The following is a 26,417-nucleotide window of genomic DNA, read 5'->3' on the forward strand; positions in this document are numbered from 1 at the left end:
TTTTTGTTGTGAGTGCCCATGCAGAGACATTTATGTGTGCATAGAATCTTTGTTTGTAACCGACATCTGTAGGCAAGTTCTGTACCTTTTGGACAGGAGCACATTCCAAAGCCTGCCCTGTGCGGTCACAGTGAGCGGCTGCTCTGCTTCTGGGACCGTGGCGCGCCCCCTGTCCCTCCCTCTGCTCCCTGGACGCGGGCACTTGGCCCACCCTGCTCTCCTCCCTCCAGTGGGCGTCCCCAGGCGTCCAGGAAACAGCCAGCATCTCCTGGCAGGTCAGGCTCCGTGTGGTCTGGGCAGCACGTCCGTCCCACTCAAGTTCCACGCGGGCACTTAGTGGGAGTAATAGACAGCAGTGGACCACCCACTCTGAATGGCCAGGCAGTTCTTACTCATTGATAAGAGTTTTATCGATTAAAATACAGGAGAAGTTTGTCTCCCTGTCCACGTCCTCAGATGGAGCAGAAGGGGAGACGGTGCGGGTCTGGGGCGGGCGGGAGGCTGTGCGTGTGGGGTGTCCTGATGCCTCTGCCGTGTGTTCTGTGCAGGTATGATCACACGAGGCCCTCTGCTGCGGCTGGTGGGGCCGTGGGCAGCGTGCCCCACGGGGTGCCCTCCCCAGGTTTCCACAGCCCTCGCCCTCCTTCTGAACTCACCGCATCAATCGTGAGAACTAACCTACATGAGCCCGGGAAACGTGAAAAGAGGACGTTGGTGCTGAGAGACCGAAGTGAGTGAGCATGGCCCTCCGTCCCCCCTCTGAGCAGCACCCTTGTGTTTTAGGTCTTCCCTGCCAGGGGGCTCCTCACCGCGCACCCAGAGCCAGCCTGAGAGCGGCCTCCTCTGGCTGCAGGGCGCTCGGGCCACACGCCTGGCCTCGTGCCCGAGGTGGGGCCAAGCCTGGGTCTGCGGGCAGAGCCTGAAAGGGACGCTGTTGGCACCGTGTGCTGTCACCGCGTGGGGTGCTGGCCCAGCTCTGAGAGGCCACAGGCTGCTCATCGCAAAGCTCTGCTTTTCGATGAAGCGCATGTTTCACTGTTTCTCGTCTGTGTCAGTTCATGGTCTTAGTTCTCACGCTGAGCCAGTTGCACTTTCAGAAATAAAACAGCCCGTTGGGGTTTGGGGAGTGGTCTGTGCCCTGGAACAGGGTTTGCCTGGGTCGGAGACTACAAATTGTAGTTGTTTTTATTGGCTGGTTCTCACCAGGTGAAGGAGTTTCTACTTCTGGAAATTGTTCAGCATAAGATAGGCAGATACCCTACCAAGCAAACAGCAGGTCCATCCCATAGATACCCGCTCTGAGGAGGTTAGGAGCGTGTGCTGGGGCGGCGGCAGCTCCTGTGTGACAGGTGGATGGTGGCTAAGCAGCCAGCAGTCTGCCCCGGATCTTTAGTCTCCTCGCCGTAAAGTGACTGGTGAAAAGGCAGTCTCTGTCATTCCGTTGACATCATTCCGGATTCCATTTGACTTTTTCTTTCTTTTTTTTTTTTAAGTGTAACTGGTCCATATGTTGACATTTCAATACTTGCCGTTTTTAAAAAGCAACTTTCACATTCTTTTATATAAATATATCACTGTCTGCTTTGCTATTTCCCTACGTTGCCAATTACGGCTTTTTGGTTTTTATTACAATTCTAAGTAATATCACTCTGAACATTTTTCTCCTCTAGCCTTTGTTTTTTTTCCATACATTCCCAAAGTCAGGGTTAATTTGTCAGGTTTTGACTGATGGCTTCCCAGAAAGGCTGGGCCTGTGTTCACGGGTCTGTGTGCTGTATCTTCTCTTCAGATCTCTCCGGCATGGCTGAAGACAAGACCTGCCCGGGCGGGGGGAGTAGTCCCGGGGGCTGCAGTGACGCGCAGAGTGGCCCCGAGCTGAAGCCACACTCCTACCTGGACGCCATCAGGAGCGGCCTGGACGACCTGGAGGCCAGCAGCTCCTACAGCGGCGGGCAGCAGCTGTGCCCCTACGCGGCCGCCGGGGAGTGCCGCTTTGGGGACGCGTGTGTCTACCTGCACGGGGACGTGTGCGAGATCTGTAGATTACGCGTCCTGCACCCCTTCGACCCAGAGCAGAGGAAAGCTCACGAGAAGGTACAGTGCCCGGCTTTACATGAACGCGTCTGAAGGAGCGGGAAGCGCACCAAGTGACGAAATCCTTGGCAGCTCTGTCCACATCTTTCTGCCAGTAATACCTGCCTCCTGGGCCTGGGCAGCCAGACCGAGCCCCGGAGAATTTGAGGAGCCCGGTGCTGGAAGGGACCGTGCAGGGCCGGAGGCTCCAGTGTCTTATGGAGGCCTCTGCTCAGCACAGGCTGTGGGGTGGTCTGCACCCCCGCCGTCTCCAGGGGGTGTGGCAGTGAACACCGATTAGGGCTGCCCTCCTCCCCAAGGACGCGGTGCCCAGTGTCACGTGGGTTCACTCCTGTGTGCGTCCACTGTGCCAGGGCCTAGGCTGCACACCCTTCACGTTGACTCTGGTGCCTGGTACGTGGTGCCGCACCGGGACGTGTTCACCTGCTTCCTGAGTGGAGGGCTGCGTCCAGTAACTGCTTCTCCTGGGAGGAAGTGATGCTGCTGGCCCCTGACCCTGGCCTGTCAGCCCGACAGTTTAGGTTGAGAAATGTTCACCACGTCTGGTGTTGGTGTGGGGAAAGGCAGTGCCCGAGGGGCCAGGAGACCAGGGCCCCCTTCCTGGCAACCTCTGTGACCCCACGTCGGCCCTGTAACCTCGGGCCTGTGATCTCGGGTTTAGATTGGAGGTGACCCTGGAGCAGTGTGGCGGGCAGGGGCCGAGCCAGTGGCGACCTGAGAGCGCATCGTGTCCCGGACGCAGGCCCTGCCTCGGCAGCCTCAGTCCCCCGTCCGAGCTGGGCCGCGTGGGCGCCAGCTGCTCCCGGCTCGCGCCTCTTCCCGCTCCCGGACCTCAGGCTTCCCTCCTCCCCCGTACCTCAGGTTTGCATGTCAACATTCGAACATGAGATGGAGAAGGCCTTCGCCTTCCAGGCGAGCCAGGACAAAGTCTGCAGCATCTGCATGGAGGTGATCCTGGAGAAGGCGTCGGCCTCGGAGCGGAGGTTCGGGATCCTTTCCAGCTGCAACCACACGTACTGCTTGTCCTGCATCCGGCAGTGGCGGTGCGCCAAGCAGTTTGAGAACCCCATCATCAAGTAAGTGCAGCGGGGTGAGCTGTAGACGCTGGGAGGAGGTGTGACCCGGGACCTTCTTCCATCCGCTCTGAAGCCTTCCCTTGTCCTCCAGGCTGCAGGGCCTTGAGCAGGTTGCAGAACCCCTGAACCCAGATGCCTTCTCCTTTTAAATGTGGGTGTCAGTTCCTGTAGGCATCTGAGGTGTCGGGGGGACCCTCAGCAGGCACCCCTGTGCGAGAAGGCCCACTGGACTCTGGGGCTCACAGTCATTGGTGGTCCCCTCTTAGGACAGTTGCTGATTTTTTTTCCATCTGTTAAATAGGGGTCATTTGAAGCCTAAATGAAGTGGTGCATGTAACACATCTCACATGGCGTCTGATACTGGAAGTTCCTCAGTGAGCCAGCAGAGGGCTTTGTCCCCAAGCCTTACTGAGAGAGAACTCACATCTAACAACATGGGAGTCTTAACTTCCTTGGCGGGGAGGGAGAAGAGCTCACTGTCAGTGAGGAGTCACCACATGTTGTGTAGCGTGAGAACGTCACACGTTAAGTCGTCATTCTCTCAGTGACCCCGTGACCATCGCCCTCGTTTTGTGTAGGGAAGCTCGGCGTGGCGAGGTCAGGTGACTTGCCTGAAGGCACACATCTGTGTGGGGAGGTAGCAGCTTTGCTGAGATAAAACGTACAGTTCAGAGGGTTTTTATTATTTTCAGAGCAGTTCAGCTGTCAGTAGAGTCTAATTTTAGAACATTTTCATCATCTTAAAAACAAAAACTCTGCTTTGAGTCACTGCCTATTCCTCCTTCCAGCCCCTGGCAGCTACTTTGTTGTTCAGTCGCTCAGTTGTGTCTGCCTCTTGGCAACACCATGGACGGCAGCGCGCCAGGCTTCCCTGTCCTTCACCATTTCCCAGAAGTTAGTCGGACTCATGTCCTTTGAGTCGGTGGTGCCATCCAGCCGTCTCATCCTCGTCGTCCCCTTCTCCTGCCTTTGCTCTTTCCCAGCATCAGGGTCTTTTCCAGTGAGTCCATTCATCGCATCAGGGGGCCAGAGAACTGGAGCTTCAGCTTCAGCATCAGTCCTTCCAGTGAACGTTCAGGGCTGATTTCAGTCAGTAAATCAGTGTCTCTTTGAGATTGCTTGTTCTGGACACATGAAGTGGAATCATACAATAAGCAGGCCTTTCTCCCTGGCTTCTTAACTCAGCATGTTTTCAGAGGTCACCTATATTGTAGCATGAATCAACATACCGTTCCCTGTAGTGACTGAGTAACGTTCCATTATATGCCTAGACCACATTTTGTTTATGTGTTCATCAGTTGATGAACATCTGGGTTGTTTTCATCTTTTGGGTTGTTTAGCTGGTGTGCTTGTGAATATTTGTGTATTTGTTTGCCTGCTTATTTTCAGTACTTCTGGGTATACACTTAGGAGTGCAGTTGCTGAGCATATGGAAACTCTGTGTTTAACGTTTTGAGGACCTGCCAGACTGCTATCCAAAGTGGCTGAGCCAGGGACGTCCCTGGTGATCCCGTGGTGAACAACCCCCCTTGCAGTGCAAGGGATGCGGGTTCAGTCCCTCCTCAGGGAGCTGAGATCCCATGTGCCTCGGAACACCCCACGGCTCCCCACCCCATGCGCCACCAGAGTCCGTGTGCCGCAGCTAAGACCAACACAGCCAAATAAAATGCCCCAAAGCTCTTAGTCTGTTAAAAAAGTGGGTGAACCATTCTACATCCCCAGGGTCTTTCCTGATAGCTCAGTTGGTAAAGAATCACCTGCAATGCAGGAGACCCCGGTTCAATCCCTGGGTCGGGAAGATCCACTGGAGAAGGGATAGGCTACCCACCCCAGTATTCTTGGGCTTCCCTTGTGGCTCAGCTGGTAAAGAATCTGCCTGCAGTGTGGGAGACCTGGGTTCGATCCCTGGGTTGGGACGATGCTCTGGAGAACGGAAAGGCTGCCCACTCCAGTATTCTGGCCTGGAGAATTCCAGGGACTGTATAGTCCATGGGGTAGCAGAGAGTCGGACACGACTGAGCAACTTTCACTTTCAGCAACGTAGGAGGATTCCAGTTTCTCCACATTCTTGCCCACACTTATTTTGAAATTGTCTTTTGATTTCTGATGTTAGCCATCCTAGCAGGTGTGAAGTGATACCTTAGTATGGTTTTAATATGCATTTCCCTGATAACCAATGGTACTAAACATCGTTTTCTGTGCTTGTTGGCCATTGTGGAGAAATGCCTACTCAAATCCTTTCCCCATTTTAAAATTAGGCTGTCCTTTTACTGTTGAACATGTTTTAACTGTAAATTAGGCTTAGAGGAGTGTGTCTGTACTTTTTAGAATTCAGAGGTGAGCGGCACCGGGCTGGTCACACACTTGCACACGAGGTTTGGTGGTGGAGTGGGCACAGGGTTTGTGACTGAGTCTCTCCCTCCCTAACCCGCTTCTCATTGCAGGTCTTGTCCGGAGTGCCGCGTGATATCAGAGTTTGTAATTCCAAGTGTGTACTGGGTAGAAGATCAGAACAAAAAGAACGAGCTGATTGAAGCTTTCAAACAGGGGATGGGGTAAGTGCTGTGACCGCGGCGTGCGCGGCCGCCCCGTGGGGGCCTCAGGCCACTTGGTGTCTGCTCTCTCTCAGGCGGCGGGCCAGGCTCTGGGGGCGTGGAGATGAGCGCAGCCGGGGTGAAGTGGCCTTGCGTTTTGGCTCTTAGCTGAGCGGTGTGCCCCTGAAATCCTGCTTGTAATGCTGAGGTAGACCTGTCATGCCTGATGATTCATTCAGCACGAGACAGTGAGGATGGCGATGAGGGTCTGTATGACAGACTTGTTCTAGTTGCTGGGGATACGGCTGTAAACAAATGACAGACAGCCCAGCCCACGCACTGTTCACAGTGCACTGAATGAAGTAAACAAATGAGGTAAACAAGAAAGGATTTATTAGACGGTGGGACTAAGGAGAGAAGTAATCCTGGGAATGGGGACAGGAAATGAGGGGCTTGCGGCGTCCCTGTTGGAGCCTGCAGAACCTCAGCAAAGCAAGCAGAGACCTCGAGGAGGTGAGGCAGTGACCATGTCCATGTGGTTGAGAAGGACATCCAAGGGAGGGGCCGGCCACTGCAGAGAAAGACTGCAGCCGGAGCGTGTCTGCCGTGCTGGGAGCAGCAGGGCGGAGTTGGGTGAGAAGGGAGGGTGGGCCACGTCGTGTGGGGCTGGGGGCACTGGGCAGACCCCACTTTTATTCTGGTTGAGGTGGGCAGCCATTGTAGGATTGTGACCAGAGGAGTGACGTGACCTGATGTATGTTTTGAAGGGATCACTGTGACTGAACCACCGTGAATATATTGAAAGAGGAGACAGGGGAAATGGGGAGACCAGTGAGCCTGTTACAACAAGCCAGGCGAGATACAGCAGGGGGGCCGGGCCGGGAGGCGTGGAGGCTTCTGGAACAGATCTGGATTCCCCATCTGTTGGGGAGAATCAGGATGAGTTTGCTGGCGCACTGCAGACGGTGGAGAGCTGAGAAGTCAGGTTTCACTCTCACTTCCAGCGTCACCACTCTCCAGTTTCTGGCTGCGCGTCTGTCCGTGTTGGCCGGTTTCTACCAGTTTTTGTGAAATCTGTTGAGGATTCAGCACTGGGAGGCGAGGCAACACAGCACCGCCGACTGACCGATGGATGCACCAGTGGGCTGTCGCTGGCAGACTGGAGAGGAGAGTCCAGACGGTCGGTCCTGACCGCGCTCGTGTGTTGTCTGGTGGTCTGGACTGAACTGAAGAGCTGGCTGTGCTTCATGCGGTCTGTGTCGTGAGGATGGAATCTGAACCGTGTTGCGGGGGCACCAGTGACGGTTTCCAGAACCGTGGGGGTTTGTTTCCATGGCTGCTGGAGCACTGGACCGTTACCCAGACTGTGTGGCTGGAGACAGCAGACGGCGCTCCACCGTTTGCAGGCTGGAAGCCCAAAGCCAGGTGTGGCAGGCTTGGCTGCCCGGGGGCTCCGAAGGAGACTTGGTCACAGACCCCTCTCACGACTTCGGGTGGTTGCACCCCTCCACCTCCTACCCTGCTTCTCTCCCTTCTGGCTCTTGTGAGGCGCTCCTATGAGACGCCCCCCCCCCATTAACCCAGGACGAGCCCCTCTCAAGATCCCTTGCTGCGTTAGCAGACATGGTTTCTCCAGAGGAGGTCCCGGTCCCGGGAACCGGGGATGAGGATGTGCCCACGATGCATCTCACTGGACATGGCTTCTCAGCCTGTTTCAGATGCTGTAACAAAATAGCACAGACCGAGAGACTTAAAAACAACAGGCATGTTTACTGTTGCAGTTCTGGAGGCCGGGAAGTCTGAGATCAGCGAGCCGCACGATCAGGTTCTGGTGAGGGCCCACACCCCGACCGTGTCTTCATGTGCTAGGAGGGTGAAGGAGCTCGCGGGGTCCCCCTGCAGGAGCGCTGCTCCCCTTCCTGAGGGCCCGCCTCATGACTCCATCACCTGTCTGCTGATCTCGTCCAGCTGGACGTGAGGGTTGCAGGGAATTCACACATTCAGACGTGACCCGTGATAGCTGAACTGCACGCACACCAGCGCCGCCAGCGCAGGCCTGCCTCTTTGAGCACTGATCTCCTCTCTGTTGAAGGACACCGCTACTGTTCACAACTGAGAGCTACTCTGACATTTTTTTTTAGAATTCCATTTTAACTGACATCTTTTAGGTTGTCTTTTTTCTTCACTGGTTTTTTTTTCCTTGGGATTACAATGTATTCCTAATTTTTCAGGCAGTTAATACTCCTGCTGTCATACATGAAATGCAGTTGCCTCTTGATTAGCATCTTTGTGCTGCAGATGAAATACATATGCATTATGTTTACATACATAAGGCTACACAGGTGGAGATACAACTTTTAAAACTCAGCCTGACTGAGGTGTAATCGGCAGCTGCAGTTGGTTGTTCAGTCACTAAGTTGTCTCCAGCTCTTTGCAACACCATGTACTACAGCATGCCGGGCAGGCTTCCCTGATCATCCCTGTCTGAAGCTTGCTCAAGTTCACGTCCATTGAGTCGCTGATAACATCGAACCATCTCATCCTCTGTTGTCCCCTTCTCCTGCCTCCAGTCTTTCCCAGCATCAGGGTCATTTCCAGTGCATCAGTTCTTCACATCAGGTGGCCAAATCATTGGAGGTTCAGCTTCGGCATCAGTCCTTCCAATGAATAGGGAAATAATGATCTCCTTTAGGATTGACTAGTAGGATCTCTTTGCTGTCCAAGGGACCCTCAAGAGTCTTCTCCAGCACAGTTCGAAAGCATCAGCTCTTTGGTGCTCAGCCTTCTTTATGGTCCAACTCCCACATCCCATGACGACTGGAAAAATCACAGCTTTGAGTATACAGACCTTTGTTGGCAAAGTGATGTCTCTGCTTTTTAATAGACTGTCTAGGTTTGTTATAGTTTTTCTTTCAAGGAGCAAGAAGTGTCTTTTAATTTCTTGATTACAGTCATAATCTGGAGTGATTTTTGGAGACAGGAAAATAAAGTCTGTCACCATTTCCATTTTTTCCCCATCTGTTTGCCCTGAGGTAATGGGACTAGAAGCCATGATCTTAGTTTTTTGATGTTGAGTTTTAAGCCAGTTTTTCCACTGTCCTCTTTTTACCCTCATCAGAGACTCTTAGTTCCTCTTCACTTTCTGCTAGTAGGGTGGTATCATCTGCATAATATCAAATTATTGATATTTCTGCTGACAAGCTTATGATTCATCCAGCCTGGCATTTTTCACAGTGTACTCTGCATGTAAGTTAAATAAGCAGGGTGACAGTATACAGCCTTGACGTTCTTCTTCCCAATTTGGAACCAGTCTGTTGTTCCATGTCCAGTTCTGTTTTTGACCTGCATACAGGTTTCTCAAGAGGCAGGTCAGGTGGTCTGGTATTCCCATCTCTTTCAGAATTTTCCACAGTTTGTAGTGATCTCCACAGTAAAAAAGCTTTAAGGTAGTCAGTGAAGCAGAAGTAGATGGTTTTCTGGAATTCATTTGTTTTTTTCTACGATCCAAGAGATGTTGGCAATTTGATCTCTGGTTCCTCTGCCTTTTCTAAAACCAGCTTGAACATCTGGTAGCTCACAGTTCACGTATTGCTGAAGCCTGGCTTGGAGAATTTTGAGCATTAACTTTAACTAGTGTGTGAGATGAGTGCAATTGTGTGGTAGTTTGAGCATTCTTTGGCATTGCCTTTCTTTGGGACTGGAATGAAAACTGACCTCTTCCAGTCCTGTGGCCACTGCTGAGTTTTCCAAATTTGCTGGCATATGGAGTACAGCACGTTCACAGTGGCATCTTTTAGGATTTGAAATAGCTCAACTGGAATTCCATCACCTCCACTAGCTTTGTTCGTAGTGATGCTTCCTAAGGCCCATTTTGACTTCACATTCCAGGATGTCTGGCTCTAGGTGAGTGATCACACCATCGTGATTATCTGGATCGTGGAGATCTTTTTTGTATAGTTCTTCTGTGTATTCCTGCCACCTCTTCTTAATATCTTCTGCTTCTGTTAGGTCCATACCATTTCTGTCCTTTATTGAGCCCATCTTTGCATGAAATGTTCCCTTGGTATCTCTAATTTTCTTGAAGAGATCTCTAGTCTTTCCCAATTCTGTTGTTTTCTTCTGATCATTTCTTTGCACTGATCACTGAGAAAGGCTTTCTTATCTCTCCTGGCTATTCTTTGGAACTCTGCATTCAGATGGGAATATCTTTCCTTTTCTCCTTTGCCTTTAGCTTCTCTTCTTTTCACAGTTATTTGTAAGGCCTCCTCAGACAACCATTTTGCCTTTTGGCATTTCTTATTTTGGGGGATGGTCTTGATCACGGCCTCCTGTACAGTGTCCCAAACCTCCATCCATAGTTCTTCAGGCACTCTGTCTATCAGATCTAATCCCTTGAATCTGTTTATCATTTACACTGTATAAATCGTAAGGGATTTGATTTAGGACATACCTGAATGTTCTAGTGGTTCCCTCTACTTTCTTCAAGTTAGGTCTGAATTTGGCAATAGGTTCATGGTCTGAGCCACAGTCAGCTCCTGGTCCTGTTTTTGCTGACTGCATTTAGCGTCTCCATCTCTGGTTGCAAGGAGTGTAATGAGTCTGGCTTTGGTGACGTCCATGTGCAGAGTCCGCTGTCTGAGCAGCAGCTTCCATTGTGCGCTGCAGTGTGCTCCGCACACTCACTGTTGTACGTTAAACGCTCACTCGTCCTGTGGGTGAGGGCTTGTCGCCTTTCACCACCTCTCCTGTTGTTCAGCACTCAGTTCCTGGCAGCCAGTTTCTCCTCCGTTTCTGTTTGTGTGACTTTGGCCCTGAGAGCCGGGCATGTGTGTGAGTCTTCCCTGTCTGACCTCACTTAGCGCGACACCTCCAGGACAGTCCCGCCGCCTCGCGCGGCGGGGCTTCCTTATCTCCCGGATCGTGTCTCTTATGGTCCGCCTGGTGGCCCGGGGGTTCCCAGGTGGCACTGTTAGTAAAAATAACACCTGCCAATACAGGAGACGCACGTTCGATCCCCGGGTGGGGATCCCCCGGAGGAGGGCATGGCAAGCCAGTCCAGTGTTCTTGCCTGGAGAATCCCACAGACAGAGGAGTCTGGCGGGCAGGAGTCCTACGGTCGAGAAGATTCTGACACGGCTGCGGCAGCTGAACACGCGTGCAAAGTGCTGAGCGGTAAAAAAGCCGCTTCCAGTGCGGCAAACACCAGTGCAGTCCAGGGATCGGGAGTGTATACTGGAGAAGGAAATGGAAACCCACTCAGATATTGCGTACAAAATTCAATGCACAGGGAAGACAGGCGGGCAATAATGCATGCGGTCACAAAGACTTAAGACAAAACGCAAGAACGGAGCTCAAAGACAGGCGGTATTTATATTCCCCAAACCTGTGTAAAGGGGCCCGAACGCACCGTATTTTAAGTTGTTGGTACAGACATAAGACGGCAGCCTTCCTGCATTTTCTGTTCTGGTTGCTAGGGCGGCGAGAGGCTAGAGAAGGTCCGGGCGCTAGGTGAGAGTGGGGTGTGCCAGAGGACACAGCCAGGGACTTGCGTCTCCTTCCCGCCTCCCCGTTGGCCTCACGCCCCAGCAGGCAGATCTCAACCGCTGGAAAACCGCTGGGCTGAGGGTGCTGTCCCGGCAGGGAGGGGCTTCTCATGGAGAGCGGGAAGAAGTCTGGCCCCAGGACGCTGGCAGACGCGGTGCCTTTTCGGAGCCCTTGCTGACCGGAGGGTGAGCCGACCTTGGGCCCTCCCGGCTCTGCAGAATGTGGTCCCCGCCGTGCGGGGCCCAGCGCTGCCGTGGGCGGGCTCATCCTGACCAGCTCCTGCAGCTCCCTGCGTGTCCAGCGTCGGGACCCAAGACTGCTCGGGCTTCAGGGGTGGGACACAGCCGGGTGCCAGAGCCCTCGGGGAGTGTCGCTGGCCTTGCTTTTACCTTCAGTTTGTGGTTTCCTTTGGAATAGGGTTCCTTTTCTGTGTTGTTTCTCCTGGGTGTCCAGCCACTTGATTGACTTATGTATGCACATAAATATGCGTGTGTGTGTGTGTATGCACGTACACATATATTTTTGTTTCACTTAGTGCCTTAGTTTATTACAGAGTGGGGTCTAGACTTGTCCGTGCTGGACACTGTCTTTCTGGACCATCTGCTCTGCATGCGTGTGTTCACATCATCAGGCCCTCCCGTCCGCCGTGCTGGCAGCTTGTTTTCGTCGGCGGCGCTCAGGCTGTGTTGTGGGCCTGGCGGTCAGTTGTTTCTGCCGTGGGCTCAGTTGTCTTGTGTTTTAGAGCCCACCTGTAACTAACAGCGTATATATTTTCCAGAATGCCTACGTCTAAGGTCTTTCACCCTGTATGCCAAGTCCAGGGCTATCCAGGTTGCTGGAAAAGGCCTCGTTTCCTTCTTGCTTTTTGGCTGAGCAGTCCCTTCTGTACAGGACCCCACCTTCCTAACCCTGATGACCTGTCCCAGACATAGCTCTGTGGCAGGTGTCACTCTCGGCCCCTCTGGCCGTGTGACTCAGAAGGGCCCGTGAGCCGGGATAGCACAGCGTGGTGATAGACGTCCCCAAGGCGGCAGCAGGCCTGCATCTCCTCCGGAGCCCAGAGCCAGGCGTGTTCCAGGCGGCGGGTGGGAGCTGGGCTGGAGGAGCGCGCAGGGGCTGGTGTTTCGTGCCTGCTTCCCGCTCGCCCTTCACAGAACTGGGGTGTGCACACGAGGTCTTTCTGGGGAGCTGTGTATACGGGTGCACGGTGATCTGCCGTGGCAGGGAGGGGTCACTCTGGGAAGAGGAAGGGAACCCACCACCAGGACCCTTGCAGAGCAGAGGACTTTCCAGTACTCCTTACAGCCCACAGGGCGCTCTGAGCTTTGGGTTCACTCGGCTTGCTTGAGTTGTAGGCATGGCCCTCCTGGGTCCATATAGACCGTGATCCCATCCTGAATGACCGAGGGTGTTGAAGAATTAGTAAAAGGTGACTCACGACTTTGTTCTGTTTTGCTGTAGGCCCCTAGGATATTTTTCTTCAGGACCTGATGGGAGTCCTGTGTGGGAAAGTTAATGTACTTGAGGTGTCTCTTGAGACATCTTTATTGAAGTACATCAGTTGGTTACGTTTAAGCTACCAATTTTATGCTAATCACGGAACTATCTTGACATCAGCAGTCTATGAGACTTGCTTCTCTGAAGTGTCATTGTATTTTATACCATGCTTTCTTCTCAAAACTTTTCTCTGTCTTTTCCATTTTTCTTTCTCAATATGTTAAATATTGGTCTTCCCTTGTAGCTCAGTTGGTACAGAATCTGTCTGCAATGCAGGAGACCCAGGTTCAATCCATGGGTCAGGAAGATCCCCTGGAGAGGGGCATGGTTACCCACTCCAGTATTCTTGCCCGGAGAATCCCTGGACAGAAGAGCCTGGCGGGCTGTGGGTCGGAAGAGTCAGATGCAACTTAGCAACTAAACCAACCAACCAACACATACTTTAGGATCTTACTAGCGCTATTTCAATCAACTAATTAAGCAGAGTTGCCCAGTCTACCTAATAGGTTTTTAACGTAAAGTGTAAGACAAAACAGTAAAGTAATATTTTATCTTACATGAAAAATACTTAATTGCTAATGCAAAGCAAAAGAATGAGTATTACAGAAATAAGGGGGCCATTGTGTTCACATGTGTAGAACATGTGAAGCGATTTATGGAAATGGAAAACTTTTGGTAGTATGGATAATGTAAACCTGTACCATCCCAAAGTGGTTAACTTCCATTTTAAAGGTGAGAAGACAGAACTACCTGCTGGGTACTTATGACATAGCGGACAGTGCAGGTGAGAAGACAGAACTACCTGCTGGGTACTTGTGACATAGCGGACAGTGCTCTATGTGGGATATTACTCACTTAACCAAGTAAGGTGCTCTTCTGCTAGCAAATGAGCCTCCTGAAGTTCGGAGGAACACTGGCAGTATCAAGAGGCAGGCAGACTTGTAATAGAAGCCAGGCATTTGGATAATTTACAAACTTCATATTCAAATGACACTCAGCTAATCATATTCAAACCAGTGGAAGGCCATGGTGCAAGTAACTCTAACAGGTAGTCCAGAACTTTTTACCTGGCTTTTAGCACATTGATCATGTACATTTTGTCTGCATTAGCATCAGTTTTAGAATATTACTCAGCACACACGGAACAGCTTCCAGTGTCTGACCTCAGGAGAATTACCGCAGGAGGTCAGCACGGTCTTACTAAGTCAACAGGAACTTACACCGTTATCTGTTAGATCTTATCCTCAGAGGCCATATAACTCGACTCAGGGAAATTTATAAAACAGAAAATAATCTCACACCGTCTTCCAATTAAGGGCTAAATATTGTGACACAGACCGAAAATGCTAGAGGCTTTTATTCTCACATGTAAGTATTACTGTTAGGAACTGATAACATATTTTTTTTGTAGGTGATAAACTTTTTTATACTGCCCACTCAGGTTCTTTTTCTCCCCCCCACCCCCCCACCCCGTCTTTCCCTCTCTCTGTTCATCTTCTTGAACGTCTTTAAGCAGCAGCTGCTTTGAAATGCTTGTTATCTTGAAGTTAGCCTCTTGTGTCTTTTCTTGTTAAGAACGGTCACTTTTTACTGATTCTTACATGTGTCATTTTATATTGTTAGCACCCAGTATGGTGGGGAATGACAAAGAGCCAATGACAGAATCTTTCCTTACCTCCAATAGTGGATTTCCACCAACATTGTCTTTACCTTCTTCAAGCCACAAAGACATGGCTTTCCCACTGGAGTTTTAGCCCCCTTGCCGAGGTATTTGACTAGGCCCTGCTCTAGGCTGAGCACTATTATTTCTTAAAAAGGTAACTCAACGTCTTACCATTCCATTCTTCTAGGTGTCTATAATCCCTTGAAAAACGCTGCTTTTGTTCATTCTTTAGCGCCTTCAGGTCTTTTCATCATATCTGTATTTCTAGTTTATCTGCAGAAATGGTACTAAGAGCAAAACTAGTTCCTTTAAGTTACTAAAGGCTTGAGATCTTGTTTTACCGTTTTTTTACTTCCTGTGGTGTCCCGTGTGTCCCCCAGAGGGCAGGAGCAGCCGGGCAGAGGGGTCCCGCCTGTAGAAAGCTCTGCTGCAGCTGGCTGAGAAAACCCTGGTGTAGCCGTTGGGCTTCAGGGCCTCGCTTTCTGTTGCAGTGTTTCTGTGCATTGCACAAATTTACTGAGCTGTGGGCCCAGCCCCTTCAAGCTAAACGCCAGTGTGGGAGAGCTGGCTAAGAAACCTGATGGGAAGTTAAGGACAGGTATGACACAGGTTTCCTGGTGACAGTGTCAGAAGAGCAGAATGGGGCAGGCACCTCGAGCCCTGTGTGTGTGGGATCGCGGGGGCAGGTGGAATGGTAGGGGTGCACATCTGGTCTGGGGAGCAGTCCCTCGGGTTAAAAGAAATGTGGGAAATGTGGGGTTTACAGCAACCCAGACACAGGCTGAAGGGCCTCAGCCTGACCGGGGACTTTAGGAAAAGGACGGCAGGGCACAGTGGTCACGGCCCTGTCCCTACCGGCCCCCCAGGTTCCGCCCTCCTCACCCAGCACACCAGGGGCCGCCCCCGAGGGGTGCCCCAAATGCTTCGGCAGTGCGTGAAGCGAGAAGGGGGTCGCCCGGGGGGGGGTGCTCTGTAGACAGCGGTCCTTGGTGGCCAGATAGGGCTGGGGAAAAATCATCCTGGGGTGGGGACTCGAGGACAGTGTCTAGAACCTGACAAGTAAAAAGCCAGTGTCCCAGAGACCCCAGTAAGAACCCTCAGAAGCTCGGGAACAGGGGCCACAGCCCTCTGCCGGCCTCCACGGCCCGTCCCCCATGTGGGTCAGACCTGTAGGGAGCTGGGCTCCGGCTGGCCTCACCCTCTGCATCTGTCTGCTGGGGTCGGCCTGCGTCTTTCCATCTTCTCCAGACACCTTGCGGCTTCTTGGGCACCTCTTCATCTTGGGATAACTTTGGACCACATATAAGCCAGATTTCATTTTAGCACGGAATGTGAATTGTCTGGTTTTGAGTTTCAGGAGCAGGGATTTTTAAGAGAGATCTGTAGCTAGAAACTGAAGATGGGGGCAAGTTTAACTTTCAGACTATGTTTTGTAGACAAACCTGTTCTGAGCAGGGGTCTGGGGCACAGAGTGAAGAAGCCCTGCTCTGGAGGGTGGGACCAAGGGAAATTGGAATGAGACCCATAAGGCAGCGGCCAAGGTCTAGGCTCCTGTGGTCACCTTGACATCACTGCTGGCCGGGAGGACGGGAAGCTTGCCCCCGGGTGGAGCCAGTGCTGGGACTCCGGGCGGAGACGAATCAGCTGGGCCGGAGGTGTGGTCAGGCCTGCTGCCCCGGAGGCCACCAGGGCTCCCCGTGTGCGTGAGACTCCGCACCGTGGTGCACCACCGTCCAGCGTGGAGATCGGCTTCCAGCATCTCTCAGCCTCCCTGTCACCACCTCTGATGGGAGGCTGCCCCTGCTCCGGCAGAGATGGCGAGGAGTGGTTCATCTACACCCAGGTTTTGACATTATCCTCTCCTGCTTTTCAGGAAAAAAGCTTGTAAATACTTTGAGCAAGGCAAAGGGACCTGTCCATTTGGAGGCAAATGCCTTTACCGTCACGCTTACCCTGACGGGCGGCTGGCAGAGCCTGAGAAACCACGGAAACAGCTCAGCTCCGAAGGCACCGTGCGGGTGAGGGCTTTGTGGGCACGGGCCCCGGGGGAGCCAGCAGTCTCAGCCACCCTGCTTGCGTGTTGCTCTTAGCAGTGACCAGGCATGTCTGCTGGCTGTCTTTGCAGTTCTTTAACTCCGTGCGGCTCTGGGATTTCATCGAAAGCCGAGAGAGCCGGCACGCCCCCAGCACTGACGACGTGGACATGACGGAGCTCGGGGACCTCTTCATGCACCTGTCCGGGGTGGAGCCGTCCGAGACCTGAAGAGCCGCCACGCCCTCCTCGGGGGCTCTGCGGCCAAGCCGCCTGCCGCTGGGGGTGGCGAGCGGCGTCCAGGGTGGCCCGGGGCGGCGGGGGCCGGAGCCAGTGGGGCTGCACTCCTCTGGGTCTCAGCCCCTCGTTATTCCAGCCGTGGGAAGAGTGAAGGATGTAAAATAACTAACAGTAGACGGGGTTCTGCGTCTCTGGTTGCTACTGTAGTCGCCCCTCCACTCCTCAGAGGACCCGGCCTGGCCCTGTCTGTGGCTCGGGCTCCACGGACAGCCAGCGTGCGGCGCCCCCGCAGCAGCAGGCACGCTGAGGGGAGACCCCTTTGGGGGTCAGAGGGCTCCGGCGTAGCGAGCACCCCAGCACCTGGCTAGGTGCCGCACACCTTCCTTCCCTGGCACGCAGCTTGCCTTAGGCCTCTCCAGTGCCCCCAGGCAGGGCAAGAGCATTGTGGCTGACGTTCCTCTGAGGGGGGCTCCTGAAGCAGCAGGGGGCAGAGCAGATACGGCCCCCCGTGCAGGGTTTGTTTGAGGGTCACCAGGCAGATGACAGCCTTACCCGGATGCCCCAGGGACACGCCCCTGGCTGTTACCTGCCGACTTGTGACCCAAGGGTCCCTGTGCACTCTCTCCTCTGTAAACTGGCTTTGATTTGAAGTTTCATACAAATTTAACAGCACCTAAGAACAGTTTCTAGTTCTGACCCAGCAGTGGTCCTGAGAAAAAACCGAATACAAGTCTCTCATCACTTGTGATTTTAAGAGCTTAAAATACTATCAATCCCAACTCACTCCAAGCCTGAATTATCTATTTTTATAGACATCTGTAGATACCAGATATTTTATAAAATGTATTAAAGTATGGGTAGAAGAAGGTCTACTCTTTACCTGAGTTTAGAGTGCTTTTTTGCATAATTCCTACAGTTCTCTCTCTAGTGGAGGGTGAACAGAAGCTGGACTCCATTCACTCTGGCCCATTTCCCGCTTCTGGAGTTCTGCTCCGGAAGGCTGAACAAACAGAATTCGATCTGTGAGCTCACGATTTACTTTCAGAGGAGGGAAACAGCCATTAAACCTACATTTAATTTATTTTATTAAAATAACATAATTGAATAACTGTATTTTGTCAGGCGCATAAAAACAAAATTAAACCCAAATTATCAAGAAAACCTGTGTTCCTGGCTTCCTTGCACACGATGTGATGCAGAGACAAGGCTGGCCAGGCCCCGCCCCACGGGGGCCGCTCCTGGAAGACAACTCGGCAGGCTGAGGACTGCTCCCCAGGGCGGGGAGGCCCAGCACCTCCGGTCACCAAGCCCAGCGCTGGAGCCCGTCAGGAGAAGGACGTGTCCCCGAGTCAAGTCCCTAGTACCAAAGCGGGCTCGTCCAGGCCGCCGCGGTCCCAACAGCCCTGGGCCGTTCGGTGCATTATGTGCAAAACTACCTGTTTGCCGCCACACCAGGTATCTGCAGAGAAGTCCTTCTGTGATAGCGTCCCTCCTAGAAGCTGACTTAGAGAATCCACACGTCCCACGTCACGGCTGGTTTGCCTGCCACCTTCATTTCCCCTCTGAGCACGTTTGTTGCCCCAAAGACACTCCTGCAGCTGACAGCTGGGCCCAGTGTGTGACCATCAGCAGCCACGGGTGCGTCTGGAGGAGGTTGGCTCATGAGCTCAGGGGCCGCCGGGGGAGCAGGGCAAACCAGCTGGCGAATGGCTTCCTCCTCCCCGGACAGAAAGGGCAGAAAAGGCAACGTGAAGTTAAGGCCCTGTTGAGTGGTGTAGAAGGTCCTTAGCAGCAGCTTCTCGGAAGACCAGCTCCGTCCCCACAGAAAGGGAACAGATGGTGGTGCCTGCTGACCACTCTTCCCGCCAGCAGCCCAGGCGCGGGGCCACTAGAAGACGGGCAGCCGAGGGGACGTGGTCAGCGTGCAGGCGTTGATGTCCTCGGTGTGGGCTGCCCGGTGCAAGGAGGGCTCCGAGGCACTCCGGTTGATCTTGGGCAGAGAGTGCTGGAGCAGCTCGATGGAAGACAGGATCTGAAAGAGGCACCAGGGCGGTCTCAGGGGGCGCGCCAGGTGTCCCTGCAGCCGCTTCCCCTTGGGCCTCGAACCCTTCCCACCCCACGCACGGCGTGTGCAGGGCACGCGTCCGGCCGCTCCGCATCACTAGACCCGCTCTAACCTGCTCGAGCGCCCGGAGCCAGCCTTACCTGGGGAAAGAGAGGCCTCTCTTCCTTCACTTTCTTCACACAGTCGGCTACCAGCCTCTTCATGGCTTTGGGGCAGTTCTTGTAGAGCTTGCTGAGGTCTGGGGAGGCGTAGCCGCGGCCCACCATGAAGATGATCTGGGGAGCAAGCGGGGGAGGGAGGGCGGTGAGCAGAGCGCCTCCAACCCTGCGCTGGGAGGCGGCCTGCCCTCTCAGAGCCAGCGGATGGGCGCCAGGGACCCACCTGGTCACGGTTGTTGATGTGGGAGTAGGGGAGCTCCCCCGTCATGAGCTCGTACAGGACGATGCCGTAGGAGTAGACGTCGGACTGGAAGCTGAACGGGTTGTTGTCCTGCATCCGGATCACCTCTGGGGCCTACGGGACCAAATGCGCCCGTCACTGTCTGGATCCGGGCTGCCCCGGGGCTGGGTGTGCCTGTACTGTCCTCAGAAAGCCCCACGGCGGCTCATCCCCAAAGGCTCCCACGCTCAGCATCCATGAGCGCAGGGCCCGACGGGAACCCAGCTCCACGCCGCGCTGTGCCGCCAGCTCCCTCCAGGCAGCCCAGGAGCTGCCCGTTCGCACCCGGCCCCCCACCCGCCCGGGGCGCCAAGCCGCCTCACCATCCACAGGATGGAGCCGGTGGGCTGCTCGACCTGCTGAGAACCACTCCAGCGCGACTTCACCGTGGCCAATCCAAAATCGCCGATTTTCACCGTCAGGCCTTCGTGGAGAAATATATCTCAATGCTCGTTAAGGACACTAGTTTAGAAGGATGGTCCTGCTCCTCCTGAAAAGCTGCCCCAAGTTCTCCCTGGCACCTCCTTCTCGGCCTTCCCTGCACTGGACCTGCAACGCTTTTGGGGGGGGGGGGGGCAGCGGACCAGAGCGAGGGGCCTGGCCAGCCCTGCCCTCCCCACAGCCTGCAGGGCCTCAGGCCCCAAGACTGTGAGCATGGCCCGCGGCCTGCTGACCGTCTCGGCCTGCGCCCCGCCCTCCCATGACCAAGGGAAACCCCACAGTCCTGAGTGCTATCTGCCTCCAGACGTTTCCCGCGAGAACAGGTACCATGGTGACTTCAAAATCACAGCCAAACTTGCCTCCGTCCCGGGTAAAGTAGTCAGGCGGTTTAAGGCCGACGTGTGCCATCTGCCAATGCCCAGTAATTCATACCTGCTTAGAATCTGCTGTCTGCTTTCATGGTGTGATGTGTTGGCCTCCAAACCCACCACTAACAGGTATTTCCTGCCTCAGACACATGCCCCAAGTAGGTAACATCCCAAATTCCAACCCGTCACCACTGCTGTGCCTCGCACTGGCCAGGAGGCAAAGCTGGGCTATAAAGCCCACTCCTCTGAGAGGCTGGGGGGGGAGGCAGGTGCACCCTTGTCTACCTCACGCCTACAGCGTGAAGACTGCTTTTATCCACTTCCCTTCTGCAAAAGCACATTAAAGCCTGGAAAAGGGTTGATTCCAACGGTAGTCTATGAGGAAACCATTTCTGTACATTCAAGAAAGACAATTTCAAGTAGTAATTTTAAAAATCTTGTACTTTCGGCTTGCATCTACTTTCTGACCTGATATAATCCACAAACCAGAAATAAACATGAGCGACAAAAGGCCCATTCCCCCAAGTTAAATTTAGTAATAAACAGCCTTCCAAATTAGGCCTGTTTCAAGCATAACCAAAACAAGTATCTCAACTTTGGTGGAACTCTTTCCAAAGTCACTTTTGCTGAGGTAAACTTTAAAAGTCTTCTAAATTTAGAACTGAGCAGTCTGATGAAACCACCACCAAAGGATACTGTTGGATTTCATGTCTCTGTGGATGATGTTCTTTGCATGCAAATAGCTGTGAAGGGAAAATAAATCTATTAAAACCAGTTTGAGAGACACTGGTAAAAAGCAGCTTCCTTTAAATTACATCAAAGAAGCAAACCACTTGGAAGGCCTGACTCCTAGATGAGGAGTTATAGGGTTGGCCAAAATGTTAGTTCAGTTATTTATTTGGTTGCATCTTACGGAAAAGCCTAACTGAACTTTTTGGCCCCCCCTAGTACATTCGGGAACTGGTCCTGCAGTGGTTCAGCGTGCTCCCCATTAGGACTTAGACCTGAAAGTGAGGCTACAGCACAAACGGAGGGTCGTCTTTTAGCATCAGTTTTATTCAAATGGGAATTCTGACAACCCAGATGTCCATCAGCTGATACACAAGTAAAACCATATCTGTACAACGGGCTGTCCTTCCACAGAAAGGACTGCAGCACTGAGACGCTGCAACATACACACACGCCTCAGAAACGCCACGGCGAAGAGGCAAGACCAACACGTCCATCTCATTAATCTTGAAAATGTTCTACAATTAGACAGTGGTAAATGGCTGCACAACTCTGAATATACTAAATAAAAAAAACACCTGAACTATAAGGGTGAATTTCATCTCTAAAAAACGAGTAGTCATCTCTGAAAACATATGGAATTTGCATGGTATATGAATTTTACAAGCACGACATGAGATTTTATAAACCCCTTGCAAGCACAACTTTAGTTCGGGGAACTTCAAAGGAAAACAAATTATTGGAAAAGTGACATCTGATAAACCCCCAGGTGGGTAAACCACACTGGACGGCTACACCTCAGAGGCATGGTGCCCCCCAGAAGCCGCCGGCCCACTCTGTGTTCTGGGGTGTCTGGCAGAACTCTGAGGGCAGCAGCTGGAACCTGAATCTGAGCCTCAAGCAGGTAGACTCAGCTCAGGCAAGAAACCCGACTTTCTCGTTCCTTCAGTCCACCCCTCAGGTTCACTTCCAGCTGCGCAAAAATAAGGGAAACCACTTAACAGACTTGGCTTTCCCTAATCTTGGTTTTGATTCAGGGACAAGCCGGTGCACGGGCCCCAGACCTCCTCGTCAAGCCAGGCACTCACTCCATTCCCTGAGCCGTCTGCCGGGCGATGTCGATCAGCTGGAACATCTGGAACTTGGTCTCCTGGACGTGCAGGTGCTTGTAGAGGCTGCTGCCCTCACACCACTGCGTCACGATGGCCAGGTTCTCCTTCGTCATGTAGCCCATAAAGAGCAGGATGTTCACGTGCCGGGTTTTGCTGGAGAGGGGAGGAACAAAAGGCTCGGAGCTTCTGCCTCTGCAGACAGGGAGACCCATCCTGCCCCCGAGTGCCTCCTGTGGGCAACTGACGCCGCCGTACAACCCCTGGGCTCGCAGAGCACCCACGGCAGACTGCTCCCACACAGCTGCTGCTCTGGGCTGGCAGAGCGGCCCTCGATGCCGGCCTGGGTGGCAGAGAGGACGTCCCCCTCCAGCAGCACAGACTCACCGAGCTCCCCACAGGGGTCACAAGGACCCCTCATCCACGGAGCCCATCCTCTCAGCCTATTCCTACAAGTCTAAATAGTGACTCCAAAAAGATTTATAAGCTGATGGTTTTGAAGTCCAAATTAAGGCCACTTGGTTATAAAGAGTACTTGGAAATAAATGTGAAAACAGAACCTATGTCAAACTAAAACCCAACAACAGAACCTGAGCTGTTGAGGTGGTGAGCCCAGAGGCTGACGCTGAAGGGCGGTGCCATCAGAGCGGCTCTTCTCAAGGCCTAACAAGCACAGGAGCTGGAAGAAGGCTCCACTCCTTTCCACTTGAAAGGCAGCCCCAAAGCTTTGAGCACGCCCCCAGAGGCAGGTCTCGCCCGCAGCCCGCTTCCTCCGCAGGGCTGCGAGGTCCACTCTCCACTCACCGGAGGACAGCCACCTCGTTCCTGAAGGCCTGGAACTGCTCTGGGGTGGGGTCCACGACCTTCAGAATCTTTACTGCAACGTCTCCTGCAAATGAGTTTATAGTCAGTGCAGCTGATCTTAACTTCATTTTTCATGTACACCTGTCTGAGGAAGAGGCAGTGAATCCCTTATTCAAAAATCACAGACAAAAAAAAAAAAAAAATCACAGACCTACACAGATAGAACAAATACTATGCCAATTTCTGAATTATTCAAGTGGCTGAAAAAAAAAAAAAAAAAGGTTTTATACCACTATCCTTCAAATTCCGCCCCAGAGACCTTGAACCAGCTTAGTTTCAGCTGTTCCTGTCAAGCCAGGCGTCCCCGGTGGTGAGGTGACGGTCACAGCCTGGGCCCGTGAGGACGACAGGGGCGAGATGTGAACCGCCTGGCAGATGCTGAGTCTCCTCCGGGGCCAGAGGGGGGGCCCAGGAGCAGGCCAGCGACAGCCCAGATGCTCCCTTGCACAAACTCAAAGATCTGTATTGTAATGAAGCTCCTCTGCCTTCAATCCCATTAGAAACCAACCCTATCAGATGACTGCTGATGCTCACTACACCCTGACATGTCTGCTTTCACAGGTTATCACCTCCTTCAATCCTCACAGCCGCTCTATGAGGTTAACACTGCTGGCCTCACCTTACAAGCAACGCACAGAGGTTTGGTCAGTTGGCCAAGGCAGTACTGCCCAAAAACGCCAGAGCCAGGGTTAGAACCCCGGTCTCACAGCTGTACTTCTAACGAAAATACTGTCAGTCACTCTTCACATACCTTTAGAAATATCCACAGAGCAATCCTACTTTATAGGTACGACTGATTTAGAAGCCACTTTCAGAAGTTATGTTGTCCTTATAACAGTGATGATGATAAACTGCCTGAAGCCCCAGGAGGACCTCAACTTTCAGGACAAGTGATCAGACAAAGGGAGTCCAGCTCAGCGGCACCTTGGAGGTGACCGAGTCCCCCTACATCCTGAGCCCGTGCCCTCAGCAGCACCCCGGCACCTCCGCTGGGGTACTCTTTTCACTTTTGTGGGCGCCAAATGGTAGAGAGATGGTTCTCATGTCAGGTCGCTGCCCTGCGATCTCTGCATCATCTGAAAATGAAATCACCTAACAGCAGCTTCCATGCTGATTCTTAACCAATTTCTGGCCACACGAATTTGCAGAGGGCCCAGGCTGCCTGAGGACGGCAGAGAGACACTCCACGTTCAGAGCTGCCTTCAATTCCTGGGCAGATGGAGCTGGTAAACCGCGCAGCCCGAGCCTGAGCTCCTGATGCCGGACAGTGGGACAAGAGTCTTCTGGGCACCTGCCCACCCTGGAGCATCAGAGCCAAGACAGAATGCGGGTGAGGGCGGTGACACCAGAGGGGAGTAAGTATGTCGGCGGAGGATGGAGGTCTTCGGAGGGAGATGGGGCGTCAGCCAAGGCAAGAGGCAGTTCTGGACGAGGAACCCCAGGAACACAGTGAGGTGAGGGGGAGGAGAGAGATGCCAGGGCAAGGCCAGCGTGAGCTGCGACACCTGCAGGACGGGAGGGGGGCTGGGGGGAGTCTGAGCACGGGCCCAGGCTCGGAGCAGGCGGAGGTGACAGGAGGGCAGGAGAAGGGACAGAGGCGGAACCTCGTGAAGGGGGACTGGCTCAGCGGCAATCGCGGAGAGGCAGGGCGGGCTGGGCCGGGGTCGCATGAGGACAGGCTGGGGAGGATGCGGGCGGAAGGCCCGGGCGGGGCGGGCTGGTGGGCTGCCCTCAGTGGAACCGCTTCCCCGTGCTGGGCCTAGTCGTGCAAGCCCTGCCCCTCTCATGGCTCTCCTCCAGGCACACGCAGTCCCGTGGTGGACTGATCAGCTCAGCAACCTCAGAGAGGTCAGCAGCAGCCACAGCCAGCCCCCCGCGACGCCCCCTGACCTGCACTCAGCTGAGCACCCTCCCACTCTAGGCTCTACTTTCTGGAGCTGGGAACAAGACGGACTCCTGTGAAACAGTCATCTGTCTGTGTTCCCCCGTCACGGCCACGTGAAATCCTCCCATCGTTCTCAGTCCAAACCCCAGCCCCCAGGTCCGTGTGACCGCGCGGGGGACGTCACCCACAGGCCCGGGTCGTGCACGTCGCTGATGGGGAGACGGGGCCCAGAGGCCCGCCAGCTCAGGTCAACGGCCCTGCCAGCGGGCTGTGCACTGGGACTACAGTCTGGGTCACAGCCGCCCTCATCTGTGCACCCCAGAGCGAGGCCAAGTTTTCAGGTCACTCAGAAGCTCCCGTCACTGGTCTTCAGGCCAAGGCTGGGCAGCCTCCTAAAGGCCGGGCAGGGTCCGGGACGCCCGCCGCGCCCAGTGAGACCAGGGTCTCTCCAGGCCCTCAGAACCCAGAGCCTGACCTGACCGCCCCAGCCTCTCCCTCGCGCCTCCCCAGCAGCCCCTCAGGGCTCCTGGGGTCCCCGGGACAGGCCAGGGGGGCGGCCCACTCCACCTCTGCTGCTTCCCTCCTGGCACTCCCTCACGGACTCCCCACCAGCCAGTCGACTGACAACCGGGAGCCAGGCCTGCCACCCCTTACCTGCCTTCCTCCATGTTCCTCCTGAGCACGCAGCACACACCTACTGGGCTTTCCCTGGCCATTATCCCCACCAGAATATTAACTCCGTAAGAGAAAGAATTTGTTTCCATTTTGCTCAGGGCTTCAGCCCCAGCCGTTAGAGAAATGCTCGATATTAGAATGCTCAGGAAACACTGGCTGAAGAAACGAGTGGCTTCTAAGCGGCACCGGTCAGCAAGCCAAGTCATGAACTGAAAAGCTGCCTGTCTGAGGCTCTGGAGCTGGAAGTGGGCACAGCCTCTGACAGGGAACGCCGGGCACTGAGACGGCCCGCGGGGCCGAGCGCGTCAGGACCACGGCCCCCCCAGTGGCTCGGGGCCACTGCTGAGGGGCTGCATGACACGGGTGCTAGTCATCAAACCAGAACTTCGCGCTTTCCCTCCACAGTAATGTCAGAGGCAAACGTGGTACAAGCTCTAAGATACACTGCTCCTGGTTATCATGGGTTTAATAAGACACTAAGCTGGTATGATTCATCCACCATTGAAGAACAGCTGCCATCACTGATGAATCTGAAGTGGGTTTGTTTTCCCTTTTTATATTTCAATTAACCCTCCTGTTTTAATCATCTAGGATTGTCTAAAACTTATTACACACAGCCCTGCTTTCTAGAACAGAAACAAACTGAACCCCATTCCTCCTCTTCACACTGACTCAGTCAAGACGAGGCTCAGCCTGAGGCGGGGCCGGGGGTCCCCATGCATGGCTCCGCCAGCTGCAGACCTCACACATGACCCCCGAGTGTCCTCAGTCTGGGGATCTGCTGCCTCTTCTCACTCTGAGAGAATGACCCTGCTGCTAGCACTCTGACAGCTTCAGCTGCTATCTTCATTGCTTTTAATGCATTTTTGCAATTGGGAGACCCCAAATTCACGCTCCAAAGGAGACTCGGCTCTCGGGCCCAAGGGGTCTCTTCTGTACGTGAAGTCGGTGGGCTCTGTTCACGGGTCTGAGGCCTCCATCTTGGCTGCTTTAAGACCTTTTCTGTTTTTAGTTTTTATTTTTGTTCTGCAGCTGGGTAAAATAAAAAGCACTTAAAAATCACCAAAACAGCTGTAATTTTTAAGGAATTGAATAAAGCATTATATATAGGAATCAGAAAAGCATGGGCGGGGCGGGGGGGGGGGGAAGCAAGCATAGCATAA

The 26,417-nt window shown here is 53.6% G+C and overlaps 3 protein-coding genes across 5 annotated transcripts in view; 1 reads left to right on the top strand and 2 right to left on the bottom strand.

Annotated features, from left to right (window-relative positions):
* Positions 1-17,841, top strand: part of MKRN2 (makorin ring finger protein 2) — a 38,063-nt gene extending 20,222 nt beyond the window's left edge. The window contains exons 3-8 of the mRNA XM_043443370.1: positions 549-730; positions 1,790-2,094; positions 2,956-3,170; positions 5,615-5,725; positions 16,282-16,426; positions 16,534-17,841. Coding sequence (XP_043299305.1) covers positions 549-730; positions 1,790-2,094; positions 2,956-3,170; positions 5,615-5,725; positions 16,282-16,426; positions 16,534-16,671 — 1,096 coding nt within the window. The 3' untranslated portion in view covers positions 16,672-17,841. The remainder of the gene's footprint in view (positions 1-548; positions 731-1,789; positions 2,095-2,955; positions 3,171-5,614; positions 5,726-16,281; positions 16,427-16,533) is intronic.
* On the bottom strand, positions 10,371-11,559 carry LOC122425061. Its single transcript, XM_043443371.1, has 2 exons — positions 11,112-11,559; positions 10,371-10,936 (listed from the first exon to the last, which is right to left on the bottom strand). Exons 1-2 carry the CDS (start codon positions 11,513-11,515, stop codon positions 10,438-10,440), a joined length of 903 nt encoding a protein of 300 aa, XP_043299306.1. The 5' UTR covers positions 11,516-11,559; the 3' UTR covers positions 10,371-10,437.
* The window catches only part of RAF1 (Raf-1 proto-oncogene, serine/threonine kinase), a 71,484-nt gene continuing 62,815 nt past the window's right edge, over positions 17,749-26,417 (bottom strand). For all 3 annotated transcript variants that reach the window (XM_043443368.1, XM_043443367.1, XM_043443369.1), the window contains 7 exons: positions 22,635-22,719; positions 21,810-21,986; positions 20,689-20,735; positions 19,507-19,625; positions 19,127-19,258; positions 18,886-19,020; positions 17,749-18,712 (listed from right to left, as the gene is read on the bottom strand). In XM_043443368.1, the coding sequence (XP_043299303.1) occupies positions 18,569-18,712; positions 18,886-19,020; positions 19,127-19,258; positions 19,507-19,625; positions 20,689-20,735; positions 21,810-21,986; positions 22,635-22,719 (839 nt within the window). In that variant the 3' untranslated portion in view covers positions 17,749-18,568. The remainder of the gene's footprint in view (positions 18,713-18,885; positions 19,021-19,126; positions 19,259-19,506; positions 19,626-20,688; positions 20,736-21,809; positions 21,987-22,634; positions 22,720-26,417) is intronic.

The sequence above is a fragment of the Cervus canadensis genome, chromosome 22 (assembly GCF_019320065.1).
Source record: "Cervus canadensis isolate Bull #8, Minnesota chromosome 22, ASM1932006v1, whole genome shotgun sequence".
NCBI lineage: Eukaryota > Metazoa > Chordata > Mammalia > Artiodactyla > Cervidae > Cervus > Cervus canadensis.

Bases quoted from the DNA above. Each gene is read 5' to 3' on its own strand.
- LOC122425061 (XM_043443371.1), bottom strand. From the start codon at position 11,515: ATGAGCCCGCCCACGGCAGCGCTGGGCCCCGCACGGCGGGGACCACAT. The intron at 10,937-11,111 runs GTGCGTTCGGGC...TTCCTTCTCCAG, and splicing joins TACCAACAACTTAAAATACG to TATACACTCCCGATCCCTGG.